The following is a 27,368-nucleotide window of genomic DNA, read 5'->3' on the forward strand; positions in this document are numbered from 1 at the left end:
GTGTGTAGTATTTACAGTCTGTGGTGTGTAGTATTTACAGTCTATGGTGTGTAGTATTTACAGTCTGTGGTGTGTAGTATTTACAGTCTGTGGTGTGTAGTATTTACAGTCTGTGGTGTGTAGCAGTAGTTTGGAAGGTAAAGAAAAAATACATCAAATTATGAAAACTGACATGCCCCATCCTCCTTGGTTATTGTTACTCGTTTAGATAAAATCTCTTCTGCTGGCTCCTCCCTACCTCGAGATTTGATAAGACTTTTATTTGTATTAATCATCATAATTCATTCTTTTCTAAACTCGTTCTCAGTGAAAGAACGAGGACAGAGAAACAGCAGTGTGTCAGGGGATAACTTTACATTCCTAAAAACGTGTTCAAATCATTTAAAATATGATCCATGTCTGCCCTGCGATGGCTGCTTGTCGTCTTAACTCGATTGACTTACCTCTGGATTCCATCAGTGAACATTTCTGGAGCCAGGGGTTTGAAACAGCCTTCAAATGTCGCGTATTGAAAGGGCTTTCAGTACGCAGCTGAGAGTTTTGTGCACAATTTTGCTTAATGCTTCAGATCAGTGTTAGCGTCTCTGGAAGTGACCGCCATTAGAGCTGTCCCCGGGTAGACCTTCTCATGTGCTGCTGGGTAGGTCGCTTCATTAAGCAAACTTCATTATTCATTATTGCAGATTGTAAAATAGTAGAAGTCCTACACACCAAACATTCGTGCAATTTCTTGTTTTTAACCCCCAATTTTTGAAGGCAAACTCCTGCACACTGTCTAAACTGCACTAATCCGTTGGCGTCAATGTATGCTGTGTGTAAAATGAAAAGACAACTTGTATTCCTCATGATATATTTTATTCTGGGGAGGGGGTGTGCTTAAACTAGGATCAATGTTGGAGATGCTTTTGAAAAATAGAGAGAGGTTAGAACACAGAAAGGTTTACAGACCGATGCAGAGCTGGATAAACACTGAAGCTTCAGTGTCCACCACATGGTGACCTGTGAGAGCATCGACCCTAGAGAGGAGGGGGCGGGGGGGAGACAACGCTCTACAATGTTTAGAATTTAGACTGCAGTACCCATTTTAAACACTAGGTTTCAGAGTTATATGTTGCTCCTTTAACAAAGCTCTGAAACCAAAATCCTGAACCTCCTAAGGAAAATTAGAAATTTTGTTTTTCAGTTTCGTCCATTAAAACTAAAACTGAAGTGAAACAAAATCAAAGTTGGTGACAAACAAAGAAAGTACAAACTGTCAACATCACCAAAACAACATTGGCTTTATTAAAAATCATTTCCATTTTAGATTTTCTGAATTTGTGTCGGTGCTTTAACAGCTAGTATGAAAAATACAAACTTCAAATCCACCTTTAATATATGCAAAACAAACAAAGGCATCTTTATCAAAACACAGGAACGTCCTCCTGACTTAAACGGCCAGAGTCCTGCCTCACATTTCTGTTTATTTATCGCCGCTTCAGAGACGGTGCACATCCACCCCAGACAAGAACGAACGACAAGAAAGCTTATTGTTCGTTGTCAGCTGAGAGTTAACGATGTAAAGATGTTTTTGAAAATGATGCTGAATATTCTGTAGACACACATTGTAGTCAGAGAAAAAAATTAAGAGGCTGGAATGTTTTAGATCGATTCTTTAAAACAGATCCAAACCGAAGACTCTGGATTCATCTTTTTACTTTCTCAGCATTTTTTGTAAAAACATCCATCGATATAACCGACAAGTCAGAGGCCATGAAGGAAGATAAGATTCAAAACAGAAAAAGATATCCCTCATCTCGATCAAAAGTCAATGTTCACATACATCAACCAAACATGAACAGAGGCCAAACTATTCACTTTCTCTACAGTTCATGTGAGGAAGAAACATGTAAGACGTTAAAAAAACTCTAAAAAAAAAAAAAAGTGAGTGAATTATTGTTTTTATACATCACAAGTGTCAACGCAGTTTGCAAACCTTTATGCATCTGAAAAGATGATTCGTCTACAGGTTACTGGCGTCTCAGGTGCCTGAAAAATCTCATTCCAGATCTTTATTCTCTGCTGATGGAATCCTGAAGCTTGAAAAAAATGACAACGAAGGAAAAGTCCTGAAGTTCACAAACAAACCTGGAGAGAAAGCAAATTATTTCCATATTAGAAACACGGTTTGATCCCTCATTAGCTCACAGCACTTATTTGTAGGATGGACACATGAGGGATGGGTATGAACGGCTTGACATGTCAGCTCAGAAACACTGATAACAAAGACCGGTGGGTCTCAACCTTTTTGAGTCACGACCCCCAATAATAAAAGCTCTGGTGTTCCCATGTGTGGCCTAAATTTATGGATAACTTCAAAAGAAAGATAGGGCTGACAGCAGTCACTCACACAGCAAGCATGAGGGGTGTGGAGTGACATGTGTGTCAACACTACTACTGCAGAAACAGCCTCCTAATTATATCACTAATACAGGCACTTTAATGCAACCCCAAGTCAAAAACGTGTTACTAAAACTAAAAATAAGAATATCATTTTTTTTCTTCTTCTACACAATATTCTGGAAAAACCCCAGAAATTATCTCCCATAATCCCCAGGGAGGTCAGGACCCAGAGGTCTAGAATTACTGGCCTAGAGAAACACTGCTGCTATCAGTGTTATCTAACTAATTCAAATTTCAAAACGTTGCCAAACAGTGACAAAGCTGCAGGTGTTTCTAACAACCTTATTCACATCCTATAATCCCACTGATACCTATTCTAAAAAAAAACAACCAAAACAATCCAAATAGAGTTCACATTGCCGGCTGACCATCGTTCACAGTTCATGTCCCTCATACTTTGTGTATGATGTTGCTCACCTTGGCACCTCAGCTTCAGTAAGGCGTGTAGCGTGGCGTGTAATGATCCTTGGGTCGTGGAGCAGCGTAGGAGCTCCTGGCGGCTGACACAGGAGAAAGGCGTGTTCGCTCGTAGGCGTAGCTTGCCGAGGACACGGGTACTCGTCTGATCGGGCTGCGGTCCCGTGCATAGTAAGCGGCAGCTGCGGAGGCCGATGAAGGAGGCAAAGGGCGACGGTCGTATGGATCTAAACTGGAGGGAAGCTTTGAGAGAGAGGAAGGAGGAGGAGGGGGAGGGGGGATATAGGACATGCGACGATCTTCGAAATAGCTCGAGCCATAAGGGCGAGCTCTGTACTTCTCATAGTAGTCATAACTGCTATAGAGGCGTTCACGATCATAAGCCGGTGGCCTCTCAGGATAGGAGCTTGCCACTCTGCCTGCGTACCGATCCCCAAGCTCAGCACCGTAGCCGCTGAGTCTGCGAGGGGGAGGCGGTATCCCACCTACGTAACTCGCCCGACTATAGCCACCCATGTAATCATCTGGAGGAGGCGGGGCATTTCCGTAGCTCTCCCTGCCATAACCTGGGGGACCGCGTGGGGGGCCCCTGCGACCTCTTGAGCCATCACCGTCTCTACCGTTCCGACTGATGTGACAGTCTTTCGACCAGTGACCATGTTTCCCGCAGACATAGCAGCCGGTATGATCTCCCATTCCCGGGGCGGTGCGAAGCCGACTGGTGGACAGCTGTACACTCATCAGCTTGCCTTGTGAGGAGAGAGAAGACACGCATGAGACCGAGGGAATCTGACACGGAAAGCTTCTTACCGACTATTAAACACCTTAATACATTTGACGGACAATCACAGAGCGAAGCGAGATACCCGGCCGCGCCAGGTGCAGGGGATTTAATGCCATTGCATCGCATTCACCGGATTCACTGCAACTGGTTTAACAAACTTAAAAGGGATTATTTTCAGTCCACCTGTGTTTTCAAAATATCATTCAGAGGATTTCACTTCTTACGAGAGCTCTACGATGACAGAACTACAAACAGCAGAAGAGAACTAGCTCCCCCTGCTCAAGATTTCACCTTTGAAGGCTGTGTTGTCCAGCTTATCGATGGCCTCCATGGCGTCCTCCATTTGCTCCATGTGCACAAAGGCGTAGTCTTTCACTATGTCGCACTCCACCACCGGGCCAAATTCTGCAAACTTGGCCTTCAGGACTTCAGTGTCAACGCCTTCACCGAGGTTGCTGACATGCAGCTTGGTGGTGGACTTGGGCCTCCCTTTGCTCATCTCCACGTTCATGCGCCAGCCGTGCAGCTCTTGCTGGTGGAGGTTTTGGATGGCCTCCTCTGCCTCAGACGTGTTGCTCATGTGCACAAATCCGTAGTTTTTGACAATGTCACATTCTGTGACTTTGCCGTACTTCTCGAAGAGTTCACGCAGTTCATCTGCTGTGGCGTTGCACGCCAAGTTGCCGATGAAAATTTTCACCATGATGATGTTCCGTGTTTCCTGGAAGATTTTAAAAAAATGTGTCAAATGCTTCTGTACAACCAACACTCAAGATTTTAGATCAAGACCACCACTGATTTTACTTTTATTTATTTATTTACTTTGATTAGAAGGAAAACGCGACTTTTCTCAACAAAAATTAACTTTAATTATTTGTAGTTGTAATTTGTAGGCAACTTAAACATATTTTTTTTTTAGACATTTAAACATCCGTCAGGACAGTTTCTGTCTTCGACATCTGCTGTAACCACGACAACGACAGACGCAAAGTCACCATTGAACACGGGAACCCTTTAAACCGTAACACCGAGGAGCGTTTCGACGCATTTTAAATAGATATAAAGTGTATTTACAGGTTAACATTTAATAAAAATACTAAGAATCTCCGCCCTCCTCGTAATCTAGATGTTAAAACTAAACACAGTTATGTTTGTTTACGCTGAAAGCCAAACAAGTCGTAGAAACGCCTTACGTCAGCTATCATGCCCTACATCGACGTTATTATCATTTATCGTGTTTTTATTACTACTTAAAGTCTTACTAAAGCCCTGACCCATTAAAACGCCTGTTTGCGTATACACTTTATATTTGGCCAACAATGTCGTTTATTTTCATGAAACTAATATGTGAGCTAACTGGCTAAAGCTAACATTCTACAAGCTATCGTTCGCCCTGCGCGCTACTTCCGGTGTGAACATTCTTTCTCAAAATAAATCTGTTAGAAGATAATCCACTTAAAATAAACACATTCAAACGCGTTTAAACGAAGTTTATTTAACTTTAAAGGCCGCAAACCCACCTCTGAAACGACGTAGGCCTCGACACCAATGAATGAAAAGTGGAATGACGAAGCTCCTGCCGCGTCTTTTCTTCTACTTCCTAATTCATTACCGCCTCCTACTGTTCGGAAGTATGTACTGCAACAACACATCATAGGTGGATGGATGGATGGAAGGATGGATGGATGATGGATGGATGGATGGATTGATGGATGGATGATGGATGGATGATGGATAGATGATGGATGGATGGATGATAGATAGTGGATGGATGATGGATAGATAGATGGATGGATGGATGATAGATAGATGGGTGGATGGATGATAGATAGATGGATGGATGATGGATAGATAGATGGATGATGGATAGATAGATGGATGGATGGATGGATAGATGGATAGATTCAGTCTCAATGAAATTATTTCATGGTGAAACACAGGTTAAATAAAATATACATATATTGTGGCTCTTACTGTGACCATAAGGGATTCTTAAACATGACAAGAACGTCAATTTAGAGGATATTAAAATCTTTATTTTGCATAATACAACCCATTACATCATGTAAAAGTTTACTGTGTTATATACATGAAATGTACACACAAATAATAAAATCATCATTAAAAAAACAAATGACTGTATCATATGATGCTCTTCAAGTATAGCTCAGGGAAACGTGAGTGTTATTGAAACGCTTCCCTTAACATAAATATCAATGCACACACACGCGCACACACACACACACACACACACACACACACACACATCTGACTGTAGTGAGTTTATATTTTTGATTTTAGCCAAACAAGCAGGTTTAGTTGAATCCAGTTTCTTTGACGCCTCCTCTAATCAAATACACATTTAGATTCTGTGAACACATGATTAGTTCAAACATAAGATGGACGAGAGTCACAAGATGAATCTGTTTATGGCACTTAAAGGTCACTGACAGCGATGGACAGACCAATCACATTCCCCGCTCTCCCAACATGGTGGCACATAATGTAAACGCTGCTACGCTCGCACATTCATGGTTTTCAGAATTATATGATAAGAGTAAGAATACATTTAAACAAGCGTCCTGTTTCTTTGTAACAGTCAGACTGATGAACAAACTATCACTCACACGGTTTAAAGGGGACAAATCCAGAGTCTGAGGCCTCGTCCACACGTAGGTGGGTATTTTAGAACACATAGCTTTTTCTCTGCACTTTGGACTTTTGTACGCAAACAGCGTTTTAGCTCACTGGTAACTGTCCTTTAGTGAAACTCAAAGATGTTCAGAAACTCTGTTTAAGGTGTTTCTGTGTAGACGGGGTAAACAGAGTTTTGTTCTTGTGACGTCACGCTGTGTGGCGTCATCGTGACGTCATCGTGCGATGCAGTCACTTCAGTTGACATGAGATTAGTGCGATGGCAGACCTAACCAAACTAGCGCTGGTGCTAACGTTGCTAACTGGACTTTTTACATGCTCACACATACACAGTTACTCTCCCACTATGTTGATGAGCAGAGACACCTTATTGGACGACGGAGGTCACTGCTGCTTCAGGTGGGCAACACTCCCACCACATAAACCCCAATGAGCCGTGGACGAGACCCAGTGGGACTTCGGGTTGATGGGAAAACTTTGAAAATTAAATGGTCATTGTGGAGGCATGGTGAGAAAATGTTCACATGTCAAGGACATGGTTGTTGACTTGGCGTGCTCATGACAGCCACAACCGTGCATTTTGCGTATTCATGTGAACGAAGATGTATTTGAGAACTGAGCGTGTGTGAACAGGATTGTTTTTTAAAACAGAGGAGGAAAACCTCTGTTTAAAAAATACCTGCCTACATGTGGACTAGGTCTAACACCTGTCTGTTTGAGGGTTTCATTCTGAAGTCCTGTGGAGTCGCCCCCTGCTGGCTATTAGAAAGAATGCGTCTTTAAGACATATCTGCATTCATTTTTTTTTTTTAACCAAGAGACTTTTTCCACTTCTTCAACACAATCTATTATTTATAACCTTTGATGACGATGTTTTTTTAAGAACGTGGACTAACATTTTACATTTCTTCTCCTTGTGAGAATCATTCTCACACAACAGTCTTTTAGAACAAGTTTCCCTTCAGTGTGAGATGTCTCAGTAGCTGCTTTCATGTCCGGTCAGGATGTATAGGTTACTCAGAGCAGACGGCATGTCTGTCGGCGTGCTCTGAAGGATGATGTCTCTGTGGAAAATAAAAAAAGATGTGGAGTATTAATGCTCGTTCAGAGTTCAGTCCTGGGTTACACCAGCTCTGTGTATGTTCAAAAGTAGCCACCATTTCAGGTGTTGCATGAGCTGAGACAGAAGTTACACCTTAAATGTCACACCTGGCTGCTCGTAGGTTTCCTCCATAAAAACACGGTAGTCATGGTGACCATTTTGAAAGGTGCGGTATCAGGTATCAGTAATGTTTTTAAAACTTGAGTTGTGTCAGAGTTTGCTTGAAAATGAATCCTCGTTTCCACCAAGCAGTCCGGTTTGGTTCAGTACAGTTTGCTGCGGTAAACTCTGATCTTGCTTGTGTTTCCACAGCGGACCGTAACTCGGTATGCAGAGTGTAAACCAGATGGTGATCGCCGCGTCAGCTACAAATTAGTGTGACATCATAGCAGCATGACAATGTGTCCCGCCAATAAATTCAACATAGAAGAAGAACGTGACACAGTAAACAAAAGGCAACAATGAAGGACGTCCAGCACCACCGAGGTCGTCCATGGGGGCAGAGCAACATGCTGACATAAGTTTTTTTTTTTAAACGCAGAGAAGAGCGCCCCGCAAGCGAGCTGTAGCAGAGAAAAATAATGGTTCTGAATATTTTCTGTTTTCAGTCATCGGAATATCTTTACATTTTGGACAAATTTGGTATTTGGGGGCGTTAACTTACGCTTTGATTCACATTTTTCAACATTTTATGACATCTGATAAACCAAAACACTTTATTGACATGAAAACAATCACTAGTTGCAGATAAAAGTTGTTTTTTGCTTTTGATCAGAACCTCTGCCTGACTCAGTCTTTTCATTGTGTATGTTTACAGATATATGTTAACGTACCTGTTTGTTCCCAAAACTCTGAACACTCGACTCTCGTCTGTGATTTCTTGAGTTACCTGCAGAAACATTAAGAACAGAGGAGGTGTGAGTATGAATTTAAGTTAATGAGAACACATGAAAACATCTGGATTCCAGCTGGATACGTATCTTTTACCTCGTTTGAATGAAAGCTCCTCCCTTTTAGGCCATGCTTCCAGAAAGCCAGCACACTGTCCTGTAAACACACTGATTCAAAAACAGACAACGTGTCACTCAAATGTCAGCTGAGACATCAAATCTGATTCACTTACTCTGTCTGTAAGATGTTTCTTTACCCAGAGTTTCGATGGGGAAGTCAAAGATCATCTCAGCAGCGAGCTCCTTGGACGGAAGTCCTCGCAGGTTCACGACCTTCACAGTTTCTGTCCAATCAGCATCAAGATAGAGTCACAGCATGTTATGATGAATCAGTGTGAACGATAAGAAGAGGATTTAAAGATAGAGTCAGCAGCTTCCTCCTTCAAAATAAAATACAGACTTCTCCTAAAGTGAAGCTGCTGCATCGTCCCTTCTGGGCCTCCGTACATGTGTGGTGGTGACTGTGTCTGCAGAGACTCTGTCCTCTGACTGGATTTTACTATTCTGCTTTGTACTGGTTGACTCGGGACGTTTCTGGGCGGAGCTGGTGTGTTTCCTCCAGCCAATGACAGCGCAGCAGGTAAGTTCAGGAGTGGATACAATTCAGTGATTGGAAGAGATTCAAACCATTGAATATGACGGACGTGGACGTAGCATCAAAGAAGAGAAAATATAATCACAGTGAGGAGAAACACCAAGCGGATAAAGCTCGTTCTAAAACGAGGGTGAACCTTGTGTTGACGTGGAGTTGGTCTGCTACCTGTTGGACAGGCAGGTGACAAACACTGGCGGTTAGCTTGTGCTAGCGTGCGTTAGCTTTCAGTGTAGGTACAAGCAGTAAACGTACACACTACGTCCTGCAGTGAGTGGGAGCTTCTGGGGGCAATGAGCCCAGGAGGAGGGGCCATGTTTGAATGTTGTGTTTACAAACTGAAATTAAAAATGCTGCTGACTCCACCTTTAAGATAAAGATAAAGTGACTTACTTTCTAACACGATGAGAACGGTGTCTCTGTCCAGTTGGGTTACCTGTGCTGCCATCAGAGCTCCACTGTCTGCATAAAGAGAGTCAGAGATTTAAAGGCGTAAAACAACATTTTAAACCTTGGCACTACTTATAACAAATTTGGCCTCAAAATGACTAATAGGTCCTGGAATATATTATGTCCATCCTGCAGCAGGTAAACAGACTGTAATGTAAAAGTTGGTGTTTATGTCTCTGACAGGCTCAGGTTGTTGTTCTAAGTATGTGACAACATTACAGAAAGCATCCCTACAACTTTTAGTGGACGAAATGTATTTTGGTGCATTTACTCCTAAGCAGTCTTGCAACCAATACAATCTGTTTCACTGCTGCAAGGTGACGAAACCTACAGGTGCAATTCCAAAACGTTTGTACATATTTGATCATCTAAACTTTAAACACATGTTAAAAATAGAGCCAAGGTTTCTAACATGTGTACGCAGTCGATCCTACCTGGTGCAGAAACAGGCGAGCTGTTCAGCTCTATGATATCAAACTGGAGCTGTTGGCTGACGGGCCGCTTCCCATTAGGACAGTCTCTCACTCCGACACACAGCTGAGGAAACTCATCCGTCACCAACACCAGCAGCTCGAATATGGGAAGAGAGTCTGGAAGCTTGATTGGTATGTGCTGGAAGTCAAACGGAAGGAAACACACACAGAAAGAGAAACAGAGGAACTGTGACTCCTTGGAGGTGAGATAATGGTGTTTTAGATAAAAGTTACACATGATGAGATGAGTATTCAATGCGTGACTAGAAATGTAGTCTGAGCAAATAGACATGAATGTAAAGGAATCCTGTTCAAGTTAAGGATCCACTCATATCTCATTATTGTTTTAACTCCCTCACACTCTTCCAGCTCCAAAATCCATATTCAGCTTTATGCTAATGATACACCGCTTTATGTGTCAACACTTTCATACTAGCTCACTCACTTTAACAACTACTGTTGATTAAACTGATAATTAAATACAAGTGCTTATATTAATGATCTTAAATGATGTAACATGACATTGAATGTCATCAGGGGCGCGTCCAGCCACTGCCTTTGCAGCCACTTGTAATACACAATGAACGGCGGCAAATTTTCACTGTTCATTTCATGTTGCTGCAGTGGAGGATAGAGGCAGCTACACTAGCTGTCACGATGGTGCATGTTACAGCCTTTTTATTCTGGTATATTTGTAGCAATAGGACGCTGCCCACTTTTAGATGAAAAATAAGGTTTCGAAAGTGCGTTTTCTACATCACATTTTACGGTATAGGTGTGTATTCATTGGTGTGTGTGTGCCCCACTTTTATAGGTCAATACCACAGTAAGCCCCGCCCCCCTGGTCAAAAAGAGTCCCAACAGGCTCCTGAGTGTCATGAAACCCTCAAAGAAGTCTGTTGGGGCCCTAGGCCAAAATCAATTGGGGGACCCTCCAACCAGGGTTCATCACCATCATGTCTGCCAGTGTCCCAACGCTTACTCCTCTTTTTTCTCTCCTACAGACGGATAATTCCTCTTCATTTTTATTTGTTGACCTTTAATGACAAACTTTGGTTCTCAAAGCAATAATGCATGCAGCGATAAGCTGGGCAACGAGATTGAGTGCTGTCAGATGGGGCCCTCTGGAGGTCTCCTACTGTCATTGCGAAATGTGCACATTTTGGTTAACAGTTTGTGAGCCATTAAGGGGCCCCCTACTGGTCTGGGCCCCAAGCAGTTGCCTGCCTTGCCTGTTGACAAGCATCGCCTCTGGTTACGAACCTTAAGATGCATGAACTTCTGCAGAGGCTCATACCACAGTAACAGCACTAGACCGGATGGAACCGCTGCACATAGAAAGGTACTGTCAGTGTACGGGTTCCTTGCTGAAAGGAGAAGAAGAAGAGATGCAGAGTCAGAATCAGATGTGGGGTTATTGCCAGACAGATTTAAACATTCAAGGAACTTTCCTTGGTGTTTCGGTGCAAACAATGAAGAACATGCAGTGGATGGAAAGTTTGCAGTTTGCATCACTCACCTACACTACATCTCCTGCAGCCTTTAGTGTCGGGAATCTTCACAGAGACGGCGAACTTTCTCTGACTGAGAGAGGAAACACAGCTCGGTAAGAACAACAGAACACATCTCTGTAGCTGTAGACACTTTTTAAAGTTTCTCACTTTAGAGCCTCCTAGTGGTAGAACTACAAATGTCTTTGATACTACTAGAGCACCTACAGCTCTATCATTACATCACCTGAGAACACTACTTTCTGTGTCATTAGGGTGTTCTCTCCATCAGAACCAAACATGATTGAATTCAGATTTACATCACATCAACCTGAACACAGCTTGTTAAATCTCTCTCCTCCCACAGGAACTGTGTCTGCATGAACTTTCCTCCAGCTACTTGAGGCTGACCAGGTCCCAGTTTGATGACCTGTTAGCTAGGATCAGTACCAGGTCCTAGTTTGATGACCTGTTAGCTAGGATCAGTACCAGGTCCTAGTTTGATGACCTGTTAGCTAGGATCAGTACCAGGTCCTAGTTTGATGACCTGTTAGCTAGGATCAGTACCAGGTCCTAGTTTGATGACCTGATCCAAAATAAACAGATTGGACTGATTTGACAATAATCCGGTTTAAAGGACGTTGAAATAACGACATCAGGATGAGGATTTGTTAATAGTCTGAATTCAGGATTTGTTAGCTCCTTTTTTTGGTTCCAGCATTTCTGGAGAGTCTCAGAGCTGAGAGGATTTCCTGATACAGAAAACCACATGTGTGCAGGTCTGTTCATGTCTTAACGTTGAGGTTTCACAGATTCACTCTCTGCATTTGGTCTGAGAACAGTTTCCTTTGCGTCGTGTCCTACCTGGTGCTGATCCTCTCAGCGAAGCGGTTGGTGCTGAGTGACAGACTGCTGTGTTTCTTCTGCACATGTCCTCTGTGTTCAAACAGCGGCGTCAGACTGTGGGAATAAAGCTGCGAGGACTTCCCTGCAGGAGGAAGAAATGTCTCAGAACGCATTCTGGAGTTTGTCACCACATCGACATCTCAAAGACTTTTCGTTACCTGATACAGACATCAACACGTTGTTCATGACGTACAGCCACGTGCATCGCTGAGGGAGCAGCTGTGTTTAGAAAGACAACATCATTTGAGAACCATTGTCTTGAAGAGCGTCATGTCTTGTACAAAGACAGAGAAGTTGCGGTGTTACCTTCTCGAGCGTGTCTTCATGAAGTTCATTCAGGTTCAGCGAGTAGATGCCCTCCTCGGCTCCAAGAATGAGGTACTGATCTGAGCAGGAAAATGTTTGAAAGAGGGAAAATTAGGTTTTCTCTACTGTGACGTAAAGAGACCATAACACACACAACGACGTTGATTTGAACTGTTTAGATAGCTAACAATTCTGACATGTTGATCACCTATCATTTACTCAATGCAGTTAAATCTAGTTTACACGGTTCCGCCTCCTTTTAACCTTTAGGTGATTTTTTTATTTGAATCATCTTAGCAGTCTCTTTTCCTGCACCATTGAATCACCAACAGCAATCTCTGCTTCTTACTCTGCCTCATGTCAGTCTGCATCTTCAGGTCTGTGTAAATCTGGTTCTATTTTCTGTCTTGAAGCACAAAGCTACATTCATCAGACTTCAATTAATATCCCAGCCTCACCTCTTGTTTTGGGTAAAATCCAGGTGACGGCACAGTGGATTTGAAGAGGACAGCCATTGAAGACTTTGGAGAAGCAGGCTCCCATCTACAGAAGCAGCAAATTCATTAAACACTATTGATCTGACAGGGAAACAGTGACCCTCTCCAACAACACTTACAGGTATTCATAGAAAAACTTTAAGTCATGTAGTACACTTTAAGTCACTTTAAGTACATAAAGTTGCAGATGCAAGATCTTTTGACTCAAAACACCAGCAAGCAGGGATCAAGTGCCAACATTTCCAAAGACACCAAATGATAAAGTGACCTTACTCTATGATCAGACATTAAGGAAACATGCTATGTTGAAGTGTGGACTTGACAGAGAATGTAGGCGGTTTTAAGACACCCCCACAGTGCCGTTATGGACGCCCCTCGGTTTGCCAGATATGAGAGCAGTTATCAGGTCAACAGGTGTTGCAGTGATGGAAGCGGGCAAGAGAAGTGGTTCAGATAGAAGTGATTGTACCCGACCTAAAAAGCCTCTGCATGTTTCTAATAAGCTCCACGAGCAGAAACGTGCTCAAACTAGGATCAATATTGGAGATGCTTTTGAAAAATGGAGAGAGGTTAGAACACAGAAAGGTTTACAGACCGATGCAGAGCTGGATAAACACTGAAGCTTCAGTGTTCACCACATGGTGACCTGTGAGAGCATGGACTCTAGAGAGGAGGGGGCGGGGGGAGACAGCTCTCTACAATGTTTAGAATTTGGGCTGCAGAACCCATTTTAAACACTAGGTGTCAGAGTTACATACTGCTCCTTTAAATCATCATCTTGATTTCACATAAAAAGTTGGCATGCAGCTTGAGTGATGCAATGCGAGGCAGCATTAGTCATGTTGGTCAGCTTTAATTGAAGATCACATGCTGTTAGATTTCACACTTACATGGACTTGGGGGGTGGGAGGGAGTCCATGACAGGCAGCCCTCTAGAAAGGTCAAAGGTTACACATAACAAAAAAACACAGGGGATGATAAAAAGTGTGATATCAGATGATTTTTTTAAAATCAACTTCGTTCAGACATGATTCATTAGGACGTTATTATGTTAGCAGATCACACTGAAATGAGACACGAGGCGTCTGAACTCACAGAGTCCTCGGTCTTCCTCCTCAGCGTGCTCCATTCAGGTGATAGTGGCGTCTCTCTCTTTGGAGAAGTAACAGACTTAGCCCTCTTTTTCTCTGAGGTTACAGCGTCCCCCGCAGGCAGACATGGGTCACTGCAGCGCTGTCTGATGTCCTGTGTGGCCGAGCACCTGGACAATACTTTTCAAACACAAGAGAGAGAAAGAGGACAGATTTTCAGAGGCTGCTTTTGAAATTCCCGACGTGGCCTAGCTTTTCCAACTCTTTGTCCTCCCAACGTACGCCAACCATCTTACCATAGGCCCGTCCCCTTTGGCCCTTAACCCCTGCTACAGATCTCCAGTCCCCGAGGTTTGCACAGCCAACGTCACACTAAACCCCAGCTAACCTCTCAGAACAATCGCCATGTTGGAGACGCGTCCCGAAGGAGTGATTGTAATGATTGACAGGTTGTACCTACCTGTAGTGGAGGTGGAGTCAGCTGTGACGCCGGCCTCAGGTCCCAGCGTGCAGCTCGGTCTCAGCGTCAGGTCTCTGTTGTCTGTATTTGGACTTAAGGAGCTGAAGGCGGGCAGGGAGGCTGTGGACGGGCTGAACAAGCCGCTCTTCTTACCTCCCTGGAAAACACACCAGAGAATTAACAAAGTGAAGCCCTGGTCTCTGAAGGTCGCCCTGTATGGCCACCGGGTGACCGAGTTATCAAACACCATGTTTCCCAAACTTTTTCCTTGGAGCCCCAAAAATGTAATGTGGCTGACAGAAACACTCATTCTTACCAAGAGACCTTTGTTTACTATCAAGATTCAGATCATTTTAGTCAATATGTGCAAATTCCATTTTGACAAACTCAGAGCACAGAAAGCCTTGCGCCCTCCCGGAGATCTTATGCGAGACCTAGGATTTTCAGGAGCATTCATGCTCAGACTTGGGACGGACTCACTGCAGAATGTGCAATAAAAAACAGAGCTTTAGACGTAATGTAACACTCACATCAGCAGATGGCGCCCTCCGAATGGTTAAACTCCTGAAAGAGAAGAAAGCAGGAGTGTTTCCATCAGGATAGAATAAAAAAACTCATCATGAGAGGTTTTAAAGGGGACATATTATGAAAAATCCACTTCTACAGTGTGTTTGATCATATATTTTGGTAACCTGAGTGTCTACTGACCCACAAACTGTGAAATAAACCCATCTAGTCCTTTGTTTGTAGTCTGCATAAGTCTTACAACTCAGAGAAAAATGCTCTGTTTCAAATGTGCTCTCCTTGTGATGTCACAGTGGGAATCTGGTAAAATTAATACCCTCCCCTCCCCTGGTATCTCCACCCATGGACTCCACCCCCAGCCTAGAACAAAACTTTTGCACAGGTCTGCCATTTTTATTCTCACTAGCGAAGGAGTGATGTCTACCAAAACAGAGCGTTCTGAGAGAGGTGGTTTATACAGGGTCACAAACCTCCTCTGGTGCTTGATTCATGTTATATTTTGACCAACGCACAGAACAGATGTTTCATTTAGACCACAGGGGACTGTTAGAAAAAGTGGAGAAGGGGGATAATATGTCCTCTTTAAATGAAGCATCACAACCACAAGAAGTCGGACGACACAAGAGGATGCTAACGAATGCTAACGGATGCTAACAGCAGCACACGAACAAAAACCTGCAACAAAATAAGCAAACACACAAAAAGAAGCCACAAAGCTGAGAACCAGCGGGTTTGTTCTGGATTTAAAAATAACTCGGGAAAGACTCTGGAGTTTAAGATGAGAGAAAAGACAAACCCACTGACTCACATCATCACGGGGGGGGGGAGGGGGGGGAGACACTGCTGTTAGAGAGGCCGGGTGGTGGCGGGTGGGACCTACCTGAGCTGCAGGGCTTGTTCCACACATTCCAACAGACTCCTGCAACAGGAACACCTGCTGTTTATCTGGCCATGGGCCTCTTTAGCCCCCCCTACTGACCACATCTCCTCTGTGTGCTTCTAATTTATGAAAACCTCCGTGTTGTTTTGAATATGTTCTGAGATTTAAGAGATGTATATTTGAAGAACTACTTGGAAATGTTGTGAATTTTATCGGTACATGTACGACGAAAAACTTTGGACATTTACCAGACAAACACGAGGTGAAGATGCTTTCAGATTAAAGTCGTACATTTATTGAAAACTTCAAATTTAAAGAGACAGTTTGGAATATTTGATTTATTCCTCTTTAACATCTCCGTCTTATTTCAGTCAACAAACACAGCCTCAACAGACCGTCCTCACTTTGACTTGTATTCAATGTTTCACCTTTAATCTCATTTCAATCGCAGCGTGGGCCTTTTATTCTAGTCTTAGTTTAAATATTCTACAGGAGCTCACGACGGTCCCGAAATATAACCAGGAAGTACTTCAGACAAAAGTGAAACTTATCATTGCTGTAAACTTCTGCTAACTTAAACTTTGTCATCATGTTGAGCTGTTAAATCTTAAACTTCATATTCCCCACACTGAAGACAGTGAGAGAGACAGAGAGAGACACAGAGAGAGAGAGAGGGAGACAGAGAGAGAGAGAGAGAGAGAGAGAGAGAGAGGGAGAGGGAGAGAGGGAGAGATGGAGAGAGAGGGAGAGAGAGGGAGACACAGAGAGAGAGAGAGAGAGAGATAGAGAGAGATAGAGAGAGGGAGAGGGAGAGAGAGAGGGAGAGAGAGGGAGAGAGAGAGAGAGAGAGAGAGGGAGGTCTTACGGTGAGTTGTCTTCGTCTCCAGACAGACTCCAGTCGTCGTCATAGGAACCCTGCTGAAAACAGAAACACAACACCGGCCTGTTGTTGTTGTTGTTCTGATGTGAATATTTGTATATTTAAAGAGTGAAGAGGAAGAACTGAGATCTACCAGGTCAGGATACGGTTCTGTGACTTTCCTCAGTGGAGGTCCGAACTTCACCTGGTCGACTGCAGAGACCACGAGATGAGAAGAGAGAGAGAGAGAGAGAATATTTTAAAACTCACATTTAGTGTTAAAATGCTAGATGTCCAAACTAACTAAAGCTTCAGATCATGAGGTAAACCTATGTTGATGTAATCCCAGGATGAGTCTGCAGAGGGCGCTAAACGCCATAGTTCCCCGATATGAAACCAAGAATTTCACCAGACGGCTTCAAGCCTCTACGTAAACCACTGAAACCTCTTACATAGACTCTCTTCTCCCAGCTCTGGAGAGCAGCCCTCCCCTGGCAGCCCTGCAGCATTCTGCCCCCCCCCAGGAAGGCTTCCAGAGAGCTGACCAATCAGAAGAGAGTGGGCACATGGGGAGGGTGGGCCTTAAAGAGACAGCAGCTGAAAGAGGCTGAAATGAGGGTTTTTACTGACTCCAGCATCAGATCAATAAGATCATTAAAGCTGCTCTAAAGGTTTCACAGACTGACGACATGAGAGGAGAACATGAGGACGATATGGGAGCTTTATTGATCTATAGAACCAAAGGTACCAAAGCTTTAAAAATGCAGATCTTCGGATCTTCAGTTATAATTAAACCAAAAGAAATTTCAATTTTGAATCCGCAAGAGAGAGAGAGGGCGAGAGAGAGAGGGCGACTGTAAATTTAAACAGTTTCCAGGAAGGAGTTTGCCTGCAACACTTCAACGGAAGCCGTAAGAGGACATTCATCCCTACATTTGATTTTACTAAATTTTCCTGCGAGTACGAGACAACGAGGCTCTGGTCGGTTTCCTGAGAGCTCGACTTCTTTATCTCGTTCTCCCGGGATAACAACGCTTGCCTTCCTCCGAGATAACAAGTTTCTGCAGAACTCAAGAAAACAAGTAAAATTAACGGGAAAACGTGTTGTTATATGACGACAACGAGATAAGTAGGTCGAGATCTTGAGAAAACGTCTGATAATATCTCATCGTCTCATCTATCGTGGGAAAAGGGAGAGAAACTGCAGAAGAAAAGAAAAAGGTCCACACACTGTCGGCCTGAGGGAGATGTTGTCGATCCAAACGTTGCCCTGCTTACAGAGAGAGCGGAGTCCTTTGTTCTGCTGTCAGTACATTTCTTGTTTCAGTTTCTCTGGAGGTGCACACACTAAGTTTCTCTCATTTAAAACAGAGAACAATCAAATGTATGGATGCATGTCCTCTCAGGTTCTCGTACTTTCATGTTCATGTGAAGAAAGTCTCTGTTGTCCTCATTACATTTCTCCTTTAAAAGTTCAAAGTGCACGCCTGGTTCGACGTCTCCGTCTCGCTCTAGTGTTTCACACTTTGCACGACTATTTCAGGGACTTATCACATCACGCGTGTCCATAAAGAGAGACAGAGAGGCCTCAGAGCGCTGCACACGGAGCAGCTTTAAAGACGTTTCAGTTTGAAATGTGGCCGAACAACACGTCACACAGACGTTTACATTTCAAGCAGACTGAGGGGTGGACCGGAGCTTATTAAACATGCTCATGAGTGCATTGTGGGTTGAACTCTGCAGCTTGTGGAGGTGACTCTGAAGTGAACGTTTCTCTGACGATGTGACGGAGACGTGATCGTCAGGAGGAAGTGAGTCGTTGTAAAAACCACAGAGAACCTGAGCCATGTGTGGCAGTTTGACTTTGAAGCAGAGGAAGTGAGCGAGTGTAAAAGCAGAAGCTGCTCTCCAGTCTCACAGTTCTCATGATGTGCATCAAGGCGAGAAAACCAAAGCTTCATGTTCACGTCTGTAACTTCAGTTTCTCTGCTCTCAAACCTGAGTGTCAGGAGTTTGAAACTCATTGGAAAATGTCTTAAAACGCATGTTAAAACTGGTTCAGTTCACACAAGCAGAAGAGTGTAAACTGTGGCCCTTCTCAGACTTAATGCCGTAACGAAGCTTAGTCGTCATCACGCCTTAAGACGTTCATATTGATTCAACGGCGTCGTAATATTGGTAATGAATCGTAATTCACATTGTGTTTCTGAGTTGCGGAAGCACGGCACAGCAGGAGCTCCACATACACACACAGTCAAACAGGCACACACATACACACAGACACAGCGCTGTGCTCCCCCGCTGGATCAGCTGATCCCGTCTCTCCTCTGTAACGCCTCTGAAGTAGGGACAGGGGGGGGGTCACGTCGCCCCCCCCATTACGCCTCCTCGACATTCATATTGAAGGAGAAACGTCACAGCGGCGTAAATATGGGGGCTTGAAACGACAGGCTGCAAAGGGATTGTTATAACCAAATAAAAACATTATGATTGATGTTGCATGGTGTCCTTCATTTACTCCAGGCTCTCTGCAGTCTTGAGTCTGAACTGAACTTTCAGAGACTCGCGACAGTAGAGATCCCATCACAGAGAGCATAAAGACTCCTTTTATGGTCGACTGACACTCTAAGATTTCTCGTCGTGAAATGATGACGGCTGGTTTAAAGACTGCAGAGAATCTAAAAGTCACCAGAGCTACAACCCCAAACGAGCTCTGCGCTGTCTGATGTTCTCTGCAAAACCAGATCCGCACCAAGAAGCTCCCGTGTGAAAGATTTATTAACAAGTGTTGTTTCAACCAACAGGCTCCTCCTCAGACACTCTGTTGTTGAACATGCTACACACACAGGCTGAAACACACACACAGGCTGAAACACACACACACACACACACACACACACACACACACACACACACACACACACACACACACGATCTTACTGACATGCACTGATGGAAAGATGTCAGAGTGAGGGGGGCTGCACAAAGCGGGTGCTCCCCTCAGCAGTGCTCAGGAAGTGATTTTGCACCTCTCCAGCTTCCAGACCAATTTCCAGACTTGGTCCGCACCAGGACTAGAACCAGTGACTCCCCTGTTCCAAACCTAAGTCCCTACAAACTGAGCTAGTGCCGCCCCCAGAGGGCGCACCGTTCCCAGAGGTACTGCAACACAAGCCCCTGTTCCATCTCCCAGGTCCAGAGATCTATTCAATTCATGGTCCCCACCGGGGGAGGGGACGTGTCAGATATTAACCTGAGAAACATTTGGTCCATAAAGTATGGCGGCCTGATACCTAGAAGTAATTTCAGCCTTAGCACAGGAGCAGCCATCAATAATATTCAGACCTCGTGTTGGTCACCGTGATGTGCAGGTGATGAAGGTGTTTGTGGTTTCAGTGTCTATGACAGCTCTGTGTCTGCGAGGGAAGCTGAGGTGAGCTTCACACTGATTTATGATTCAGTGTTTGGTCGAGTGTGAAGCCAGACTATCGCAGCACAAACACCACAGCACGCCGTGTGCTGGCAGAGCGGCGGCGTGAGGTCAGAGCAGGACTGAGGCGTCTCTGTGTGTCACACAGCTCAGGCATGTTCTCAGCGCCATCGTCCTCTGACGCAGCCTGCAGCCCACACGTGTGCACGGCTTACACCACGACCATGGGCCCTCTGAGACACTTTTGTCCTCGTTCATATTCTGGAGATTACAGCAGAGAGAAGTGGAGCCACAGCACACAATGAAGCCTCTCTTCAGCCAGAACAACCGGCGTACAGTCAGCTACATGCAGACGGACACGAGAACAACGTGCACTCATACTGTCAGAAGAAGACGCTCTGCTATGCAATAATGACACAGACTGTGCCCTGCTTTACCTCCTCCACACCTGCTCCTTAAGGACGCATTAGGGTCTTTTTAAACACATATTTGGGAGTCTTAAAGTGGACATATGATGAAAACTCCACTTCTACAGTGTATTGAACGTATATTTAGGTAACCTGAGTGTCTACTGACCCAAAAAATGTGAACTAAACCCATCCAGTCCTTTGTTTGTGGTCTGCATAAGTCTTACAACACAGAGAAAAATGCTCAGTTTCAAATGTGCTCTCCTTGTGATGTCACAGTGGGATTCTGTTTAAAAAAATCCCCTCCCCTCCCCTGGTATCTCCACCCATGGACACCCAGCCTAGAGCAAAACTTTTTTGCAAGTCCGCCATTTTTATTCTCTCTACAGAGGAGTGATGTCTACCAGGAAAACTCAGGGGGGGGGCTCATTACATTTAAAGAGACACACACACCAAAACGGAGCGTTCTGAGGGAGCTGGTTTATACAGGGTCACAAACCTCCTCTGGTGCTTGATTCATGTTATATTTTGACCAAAGCACAGAACAGATGTTTCATTTAGACCACAGGGGACTCTTTAAAAAGGTGGAGAAGGGGGATAATATGTCCTCTTTAATAACAAAAAGTTACATGAAGGGGAGTGCTCCAGCAGAGTGTTTCAGGACACAAGCTGTAACGGCTGCCACACAATCCTTCAATCACAGTTGTTGTTTTTGTCACCAACAGGCTCAGATTGGAAGTCCTAAGCCCCCAATGTCTGATGGTTTCTTGTTTTTGTTTCCTAAAAATTGCAGGTAAACCACTGCACAACGTCTAAACTGCACTGCCAGTGTTTTTGTGCAGTTCGGACAACGTGCAGCTGGGGATCAAACCGCCGAGTTGAGAGACGACCGACTCTACCAACCGAGCCACAGCCGCTCCGAGGATAGATGTAGATTTTTAAATAATGGAGATGGTATTGTTTTAAAACAACATGTGGTAAGAACAGAAGTATCGAACATGTTGACGACCTTTAAGAGGCCGTCTCCAAAAGTGGGTCAAAGTTGAAACCTCCTGTCACAGCAGAAATAAACCCGGCCCGGTACAGAGAAGAAGACGGTGAGAACAGATTTAGTGTTTGTGCTTTCCATAAAGACCGGATGGTACCACACCTGGCGACCTCCGTGTGCAGACAGGACTGTGGGAAACTGTTTCCATCGAGACAGTGAAAGCATGTTTGAAACAACGAGCGGAGAGAAAGCGTCGAGCATTTCTGTCTTTATCGCCTTCATCTGTGAAGTTACAGAAAGCTGCAGGACATACCCAAGATGTGTGCGTGTGTGTGTGTGTGTGTGTGTGTGTGTGTGTGTGCTCACATTGCTCTTCAGACAGCGTCCTCTCTGCAGGCAGGTGTTTCCCTGCTGACTGGATTTTGTCTGGACCGACTTCCCCGACCTGTCGACACGTCGCATTAAAACGACACACCAACAAAAACACACACACACACACACACACACACACACACACACACACACACACACACACACACACACACACACACACACACACACACACACACACACACACACACACACACACACACACACACACACACACACACACACACACACACACACACACACAATCGGTCACGCTGAACGCTCACAGAAGCCAAACGCAGAAATCACAGCAGAACCTGAATGTGTTGTCAAATGTTCATATCAGTGTGTGAGCTGTGCGTGTTCCTGACCTCCAGCTCCATGTCGTCCATGCTGAGCGTGTGCGTGCTGTGCAGCTCGGGGTTGTTGGCCATGTCGAGCAGCTCGATGACGAGGTTACGAGTCAGCAGCTGAGTCACGAACGGATGCTGGAAGAACAAATAAAACATGACTCACAGACAGTCTCACTTAGGGAGAGTTGCCTGGTTTGAATAATGAGTGGACCAGATCCTCATTTCTGTGATTGTCTGGCTAAGATGTCTTGATGATTTGACCTCTCTTGACCTTTTATAAAACAGTTAGCCTCCCAGGTCCCTGCCAAAAAATCCAAAGACAATAGTCCTGGAATTGAGGTTCTGTACTCAACTATACTCTACATCCAGGACCGCAGCCAGCTGGGCGAGGACTCGATCACAGTACGAACTACACGGTCATGTGATAGCAGCGTAACCACCTCCTCCCGCTCGCCTCACCCGACTTCATGAGAAGTTTACAACGGGGCTGGCAGGAAAGGAGCCAGCATGCAGCTCACGCTCCAAACCTCTCTGTGCATGTGTGAAAAGTGGGCTGCACGTTTATATTTATACTTTCCCATCAAGAGGATCACATCAAACCAAATGAAAATAAAGAGCAACGCTTTGACGTTATAGAGAGAATCTCTCACGAGTTATTTTACAAAATGAGACTGAAGACAAAGTATGACTGAAAAAGATTCCTCTCATTTTTGTCATGAAAACACAGATGCACCTCGTAATCTCTTTGGCTCTCTCACTCGTTTTGGGCGAGCGGGGCTGCAAACCCGCCTGTCAGTGTGGTTTGGCCTTGGTGTTGATTTAAATGCTGCATCATGTTGGCCGTGCTATTTGTCTAGTTCTCTTGTAATATTTGCACACAGTTTTTGTCTGGTCTGTTATCTTCTCACCTCTTTCATTTTCTGTCTTGGGGAAGCCAAAATGTTTCCACACCTCCGATTTAAAAGACGCTGGTGCGTCCTCAATTTCTAAATCTTGCTCTGCAGCGACCAACCTCCTCTGCTCTACAGCTGCTGACGCTCACCATGTTACTGCGATTCTTTTTTCAGAGTACTGATGTGAATCTTGACACCTTTGAATCGATTTTTAACTTCCTCACGATTCATCTTACATCCCTAATAATCGTAAAAAACGATTCTTAACATCCTTTCCTCCCTCTTTGCTGTGTTGATAAATCGTGAAGCTGACAAAGAGTAGTGTGCAGGATTTTCACGAGATAGTTAATTGTGTGAACACGACTTTAAATAAAACGCTGCTCCTCTCATGGGGAGAAGTTGTGACGTGACCTTTCGCACTGAAGAGTTTCTAGACGTTTGTTTTTGATCGACACGATGAAAAACAAAAACAGAGTGAGAGTCAGAGATCTGATGGTGTGTGTGTGTGTGTGTGTGTGTGTGTGTGTGTGTGTGTGTGTGTGTGTGTGTGTTGATTTGACTGAGTGGCGGTGACGCGACCTTTGAGACAGACTGTGTCAATCAGATGACGGAGAAAAACATAAAACACGCTGCAAGTATTTCAATCCCGCTCCCTTATGAGGATCCATGATGCGTTCAAAGTCTGTGGGGGTTTATGAATGTGAGGCAGCTGGTCACAGTCCTGTACTCTGGAAACATCTAAAAATAGATCTCATCAGGGTAATGAATAGTGAATGTATGATACTGTGAATAAGAAGAGCAATGGCGGGTTGGCAGCCGATCATTAATAGAGTTCTATAACGAGCGATCTCACCTGCAGCAGGGTCTCCGCTGACGGCCTTTTACGAGGGTTTTTAATGAGTGCCATCTTCACGAAGCTCTGGAAACCTGCAGACCTGCAGAGAGAACCAAAATATATAAAAATCAACACCTTTTATTCTAGGATTAAAGGAAGTAAAAGAAAAACACAGAGTTAAACTCACCACTTGGTTTTGTCCTTTAGACGTGGAGGCTGGAAGCTGCTCTTTGACATCAACATCAGAGCTCTGAAACATGGAGGAACACGTCAGCAGGAGGGGAAAGGTGCTCGGTAATAAAATAGTAATTATGAAAATATTTGTTCCGCACTAAAACCAGCTGCCAAAGTGCTTAAAAAAGATTAAACACAACAATAAATGAATGAAACAGGATGGATGAAAGATCAAATGATGAAGAAAGCTATGCATGCAGCCGTAATGTTACATAAAAAATGTCCTCATTGACCTCATCGGGTGGAGGTCGAACATGGGCGGTTGGAGCTCGGCCAGCTCGATGGCCGTGATGCCGACAGCCCAGATATCACACAGGTGGTTGTAGCCGCCCTTCTTCTCCACCGCCGCCACCTCAGGAGCCATCCTGCAGGACGAGAGGAAACATCGAGGATGAAACGTTAAGAGGTTGTTACATGTCATCACTTTTTTTACTTACATTTATTAAAGGTCCAATCAGTGAGACTGAAACGATAAAGGTATCTTACTATATGATCAGACATTAAGGAAACATGTTGAAGTGCTGGCTTCTCTGACAACAATGCAGCAGCCAGTATGTCCTCCTTCTAACTTCAGATTCTGCTCCTGAATGATCTGGATTTGTTTGGACCAGAGAAGGTAGGCGGTCTTAAGACACCCCCACACGGCCATTTTGGACGCCCCTCGGTTTGCCAGATATGAGAGCAGTTATCAGGTCAACAGGTGTTGCAGTGATGGAAGCGGGCAAGAGAAGTGGTTCAGATAGAAGTGATTGTACCCGACCTAAAAAGCCTCTGCATGTTTCTAATAAGCTCCACGAGCAGAAACGTGCTCAAACTAGGATCAATATTGGAGATGCTTTTGAAAAATGGAGAGACGTTAGAACACAGAAAGGTTTACAGACCGATGCAGAGCTGGATAATCACTGAAGCTTCAGTATCCACCACATGGCAACCTGTGAGAGCATGGACTCTAGAGAGGAGGGGGGGGGGGGGGGGGGGGGGGGGAGGCCGCTCTCTACAATGTTTAGAATTTAGACTGCAGTACCCACTCTCTCTCTTTTTCCTCTACCTCTCAGCCGTTGAATCAAACAGTTCAGAGACGGGCTAACTGGCTGCTTTGTGAACAAATGCCCTGAAGACGTATGCACTCCTCATGAAAGAGTCACTCTTTTAAAACCCTCACACACTGCATGCTACTGACACAGACTATTCCTCTTACCAGTATGGAGTTCCTATGAAAGATTTCCTCTTGGCCACAGAGGCGCTGATCTCTGCCGCTACTCCAAAATCAGCTACACAGAAATGAAAGACGCACAGACGGACAGAGAGGGTTAAACTGCAGCTTAGGGATCCTGATATCATGTCAGTGAAATGTCTTTTTTCAGTGTTTAAATACTCATCACCACTCACCCAGTTTAACATCTCCTCTCTCTGTCAGAAGGATGTTCGCTCCCTGCAGAAAGAAAAAAAACCCCACATACTGATGTAAACTTTTTTTTTTTAAGATTTTTTTTTGGGGGGCTTTTTGTGCCTTTAATGCAGAGAGAGGACAGTGGATAGAGTCGGAAACCAGGGAGAGAGAGAGGGGAATGACATGCGGGAAGGGGCCACGGGTGGAAGCGAACCCGGGCCTACCGCTCGAGATGAGAGCCTCAACACATGGGACGCGCGCCCTAACCATTGCGCCACCAGCGCGCCCCAGATGTAAACTTTTTGTTGCCATGACAGAATGAAGTGTAATCTCACAGTCATTCAGCAAGAGCTTAACTGAGCTGAAGAAATCTGCAGTACCTTTATGTCTCGGTGCATCTTTCCAGTTTCGTGCAGGTGATACAAACCCTGAAAAAACAAAACGGACAGGTGACCTTTGTGCAGAGCGCTTGGTGCATACATCCTCTATATTTACTCACTTTATTGTTGTCATCTATTAAACAGGGATGATGTACATTTCAATGACAACTTCTATGACAAAGATACATTTTGGATCATCTAAACATCCATCCATTTTCTTCTGCTTATCCGAGGTCGGGTCACTTTAGATCTACGCCTTGAGACACAAACAGAATCAGAGACCAGGGACAGCCCTATCGGAGGTCAACACACACACACATACACACATACACACATGCACGCACGCACGCACGCACGCACGCACGCACGCACGCACGCACGCACGCACGCACGCACGCACGCACGCACGCGCACACACACACACACCGGGAACATGTCTGACTTTGTGCCAAGGATGTGGACACAGCTCTACATTTGGTCACACAGGGACCGGAGACTCGTGGTCAAAAATGAAAAATAATGAAGACTTTCCAACATGTCATAAAACATTCCTGCTTCTGATTTGGGTCTTACTTTTAGAGGCCCAACATAACCAGAGGAACCAAGAGGAGTGAGTGTGGATAACAATCTCTTCAAGTAGATTTAACGTCTCATTCAGAAACTGCAAAGACCCCGGAATCTGCTGAAGTTAATATTCTACATCGGTTAATGAAACATCACCGGATATGTGATTAGAGCTGTTTTAATTTGCTGCATTAGCTGTTGTTAGTATCAAAGTCAAACAGGAGCGATGTGTACGAGCTGCTTCCTGTGACTTCTCTCTCTTTACTTCACGGTCATGATGTTTTTGTTGTTGTCTTCAGACTTGATCGTCCAGAAAAACCCTGCAGGAGGAAACGGCCACTCACCAACTAAATAAAGACAGCCTGCTTTGTTCTGCAGAGGACTCTGTTTTGCAGCAGCAGCATTTACAGCACTGTATATTTAGCGGTCTGGCGAGGTTAAATACTATTTATCTCCTCCGTGGCTGGAAAAACACATGAGTCACTCTGACAAACACAACGAGCTGCTACTCACTGAGAAAGTCTTACCTGGAGGGTTTCTCTGCACACATAGGCGATCTGCTTCTCCTTTAACGGGCCCGTCACTGTGAACCACACTTTGATTAATAACTCACATTCTGACCAGGAGGGGGAAAGACACAGCCTGC

The 27,368-nt window shown here is 44.5% G+C and overlaps 2 protein-coding genes across 6 annotated transcripts in view; both read right to left on the reverse strand.

Annotated features, from left to right (window-relative positions):
* Positions 1-1,255: 1,255 nt before the first annotated feature.
* On the reverse strand, positions 1,256-5,266 carry LOC109995550 (RNA-binding protein 4.1-like). The gene is made up of 4 exons (XM_065950619.1): positions 5,164-5,266; positions 3,935-4,364; positions 2,860-3,608; positions 1,256-2,127 (listed from the first exon to the last, which is right to left on the reverse strand). Exons 2-3 carry the CDS (start codon positions 4,344-4,346, stop codon positions 2,875-2,877), a joined length of 1,146 nt encoding a protein of 381 aa, XP_065806691.1. The 5' UTR covers positions 4,347-4,364; positions 5,164-5,266; the 3' UTR covers positions 1,256-2,127; positions 2,860-2,874.
* A 391-nt stretch (positions 5,267-5,657) lies between these two features.
* The window catches only part of map4k2 (mitogen-activated protein kinase kinase kinase kinase 2), a 34,170-nt gene continuing 12,459 nt past the window's right edge, over positions 5,658-27,368 (reverse strand). The window contains exons 5-32 of one of the 5 annotated variants that reach the window (XM_020649266.3): positions 27,250-27,305; positions 26,159-26,206; positions 25,778-25,820; positions 25,587-25,659; positions 24,622-24,753; positions 24,342-24,404; positions 24,173-24,254; positions 22,445-22,561; positions 22,071-22,149; positions 17,034-17,092; positions 16,886-16,935; positions 16,021-16,059; positions 15,146-15,179; positions 14,616-14,772; positions 14,160-14,335; positions 13,955-13,996; positions 13,026-13,110; positions 12,568-12,647; positions 12,420-12,480; positions 12,220-12,343; positions 11,385-11,449; positions 11,129-11,232; positions 9,827-10,004; positions 9,336-9,404; positions 8,548-8,634; positions 8,388-8,458; positions 8,234-8,289; positions 5,658-7,362 (exon numbers count right to left, since the gene is read on the reverse strand). In XM_020649266.3, the coding sequence (XP_020504922.2) occupies positions 7,275-7,362; positions 8,234-8,289; positions 8,388-8,458; positions 8,548-8,634; positions 9,336-9,404; positions 9,827-10,004; positions 11,129-11,232; positions 11,385-11,449; positions 12,220-12,343; positions 12,420-12,480; positions 12,568-12,647; positions 13,026-13,110; positions 13,955-13,996; positions 14,160-14,335; positions 14,616-14,772; positions 15,146-15,179; positions 16,021-16,059; positions 16,886-16,935; positions 17,034-17,092; positions 22,071-22,149; positions 22,445-22,561; positions 24,173-24,254; positions 24,342-24,404; positions 24,622-24,753; positions 25,587-25,659; positions 25,778-25,820; positions 26,159-26,206; positions 27,250-27,305 (2,318 nt within the window). In that variant the 3' untranslated portion in view covers positions 5,658-7,274. Of the gene's footprint in view, positions 7,363-8,233; positions 8,290-8,387; positions 8,459-8,547; positions 8,635-9,335; positions 9,405-9,826; positions 10,005-11,128; positions 11,233-11,384; positions 11,450-12,219; positions 12,344-12,419; positions 12,481-12,567; positions 12,648-13,025; positions 13,111-13,954; positions 13,997-14,159; positions 14,336-14,615; positions 14,773-15,145; positions 15,180-16,020; positions 16,060-16,885; positions 16,939-17,033; positions 17,093-22,070; positions 22,150-22,444; positions 22,562-24,172; positions 24,255-24,341; positions 24,405-24,621; positions 24,754-25,586; positions 25,660-25,777; positions 25,821-26,158; positions 26,207-27,249; positions 27,306-27,368 lie in introns of all 5 variants that reach the window. The other 4 variants (XM_020649265.3, XM_020649269.3, XM_020649268.3 and 1 more) reach the window with 4 other exon arrangements.

This window comes from Labrus bergylta, chromosome 22 (genome assembly GCF_963930695.1).
Source record: "Labrus bergylta chromosome 22, fLabBer1.1, whole genome shotgun sequence".
In the NCBI taxonomy this organism is placed as follows: Eukaryota; Metazoa; Chordata; class Actinopteri; order Labriformes; family Labridae; genus Labrus; species Labrus bergylta.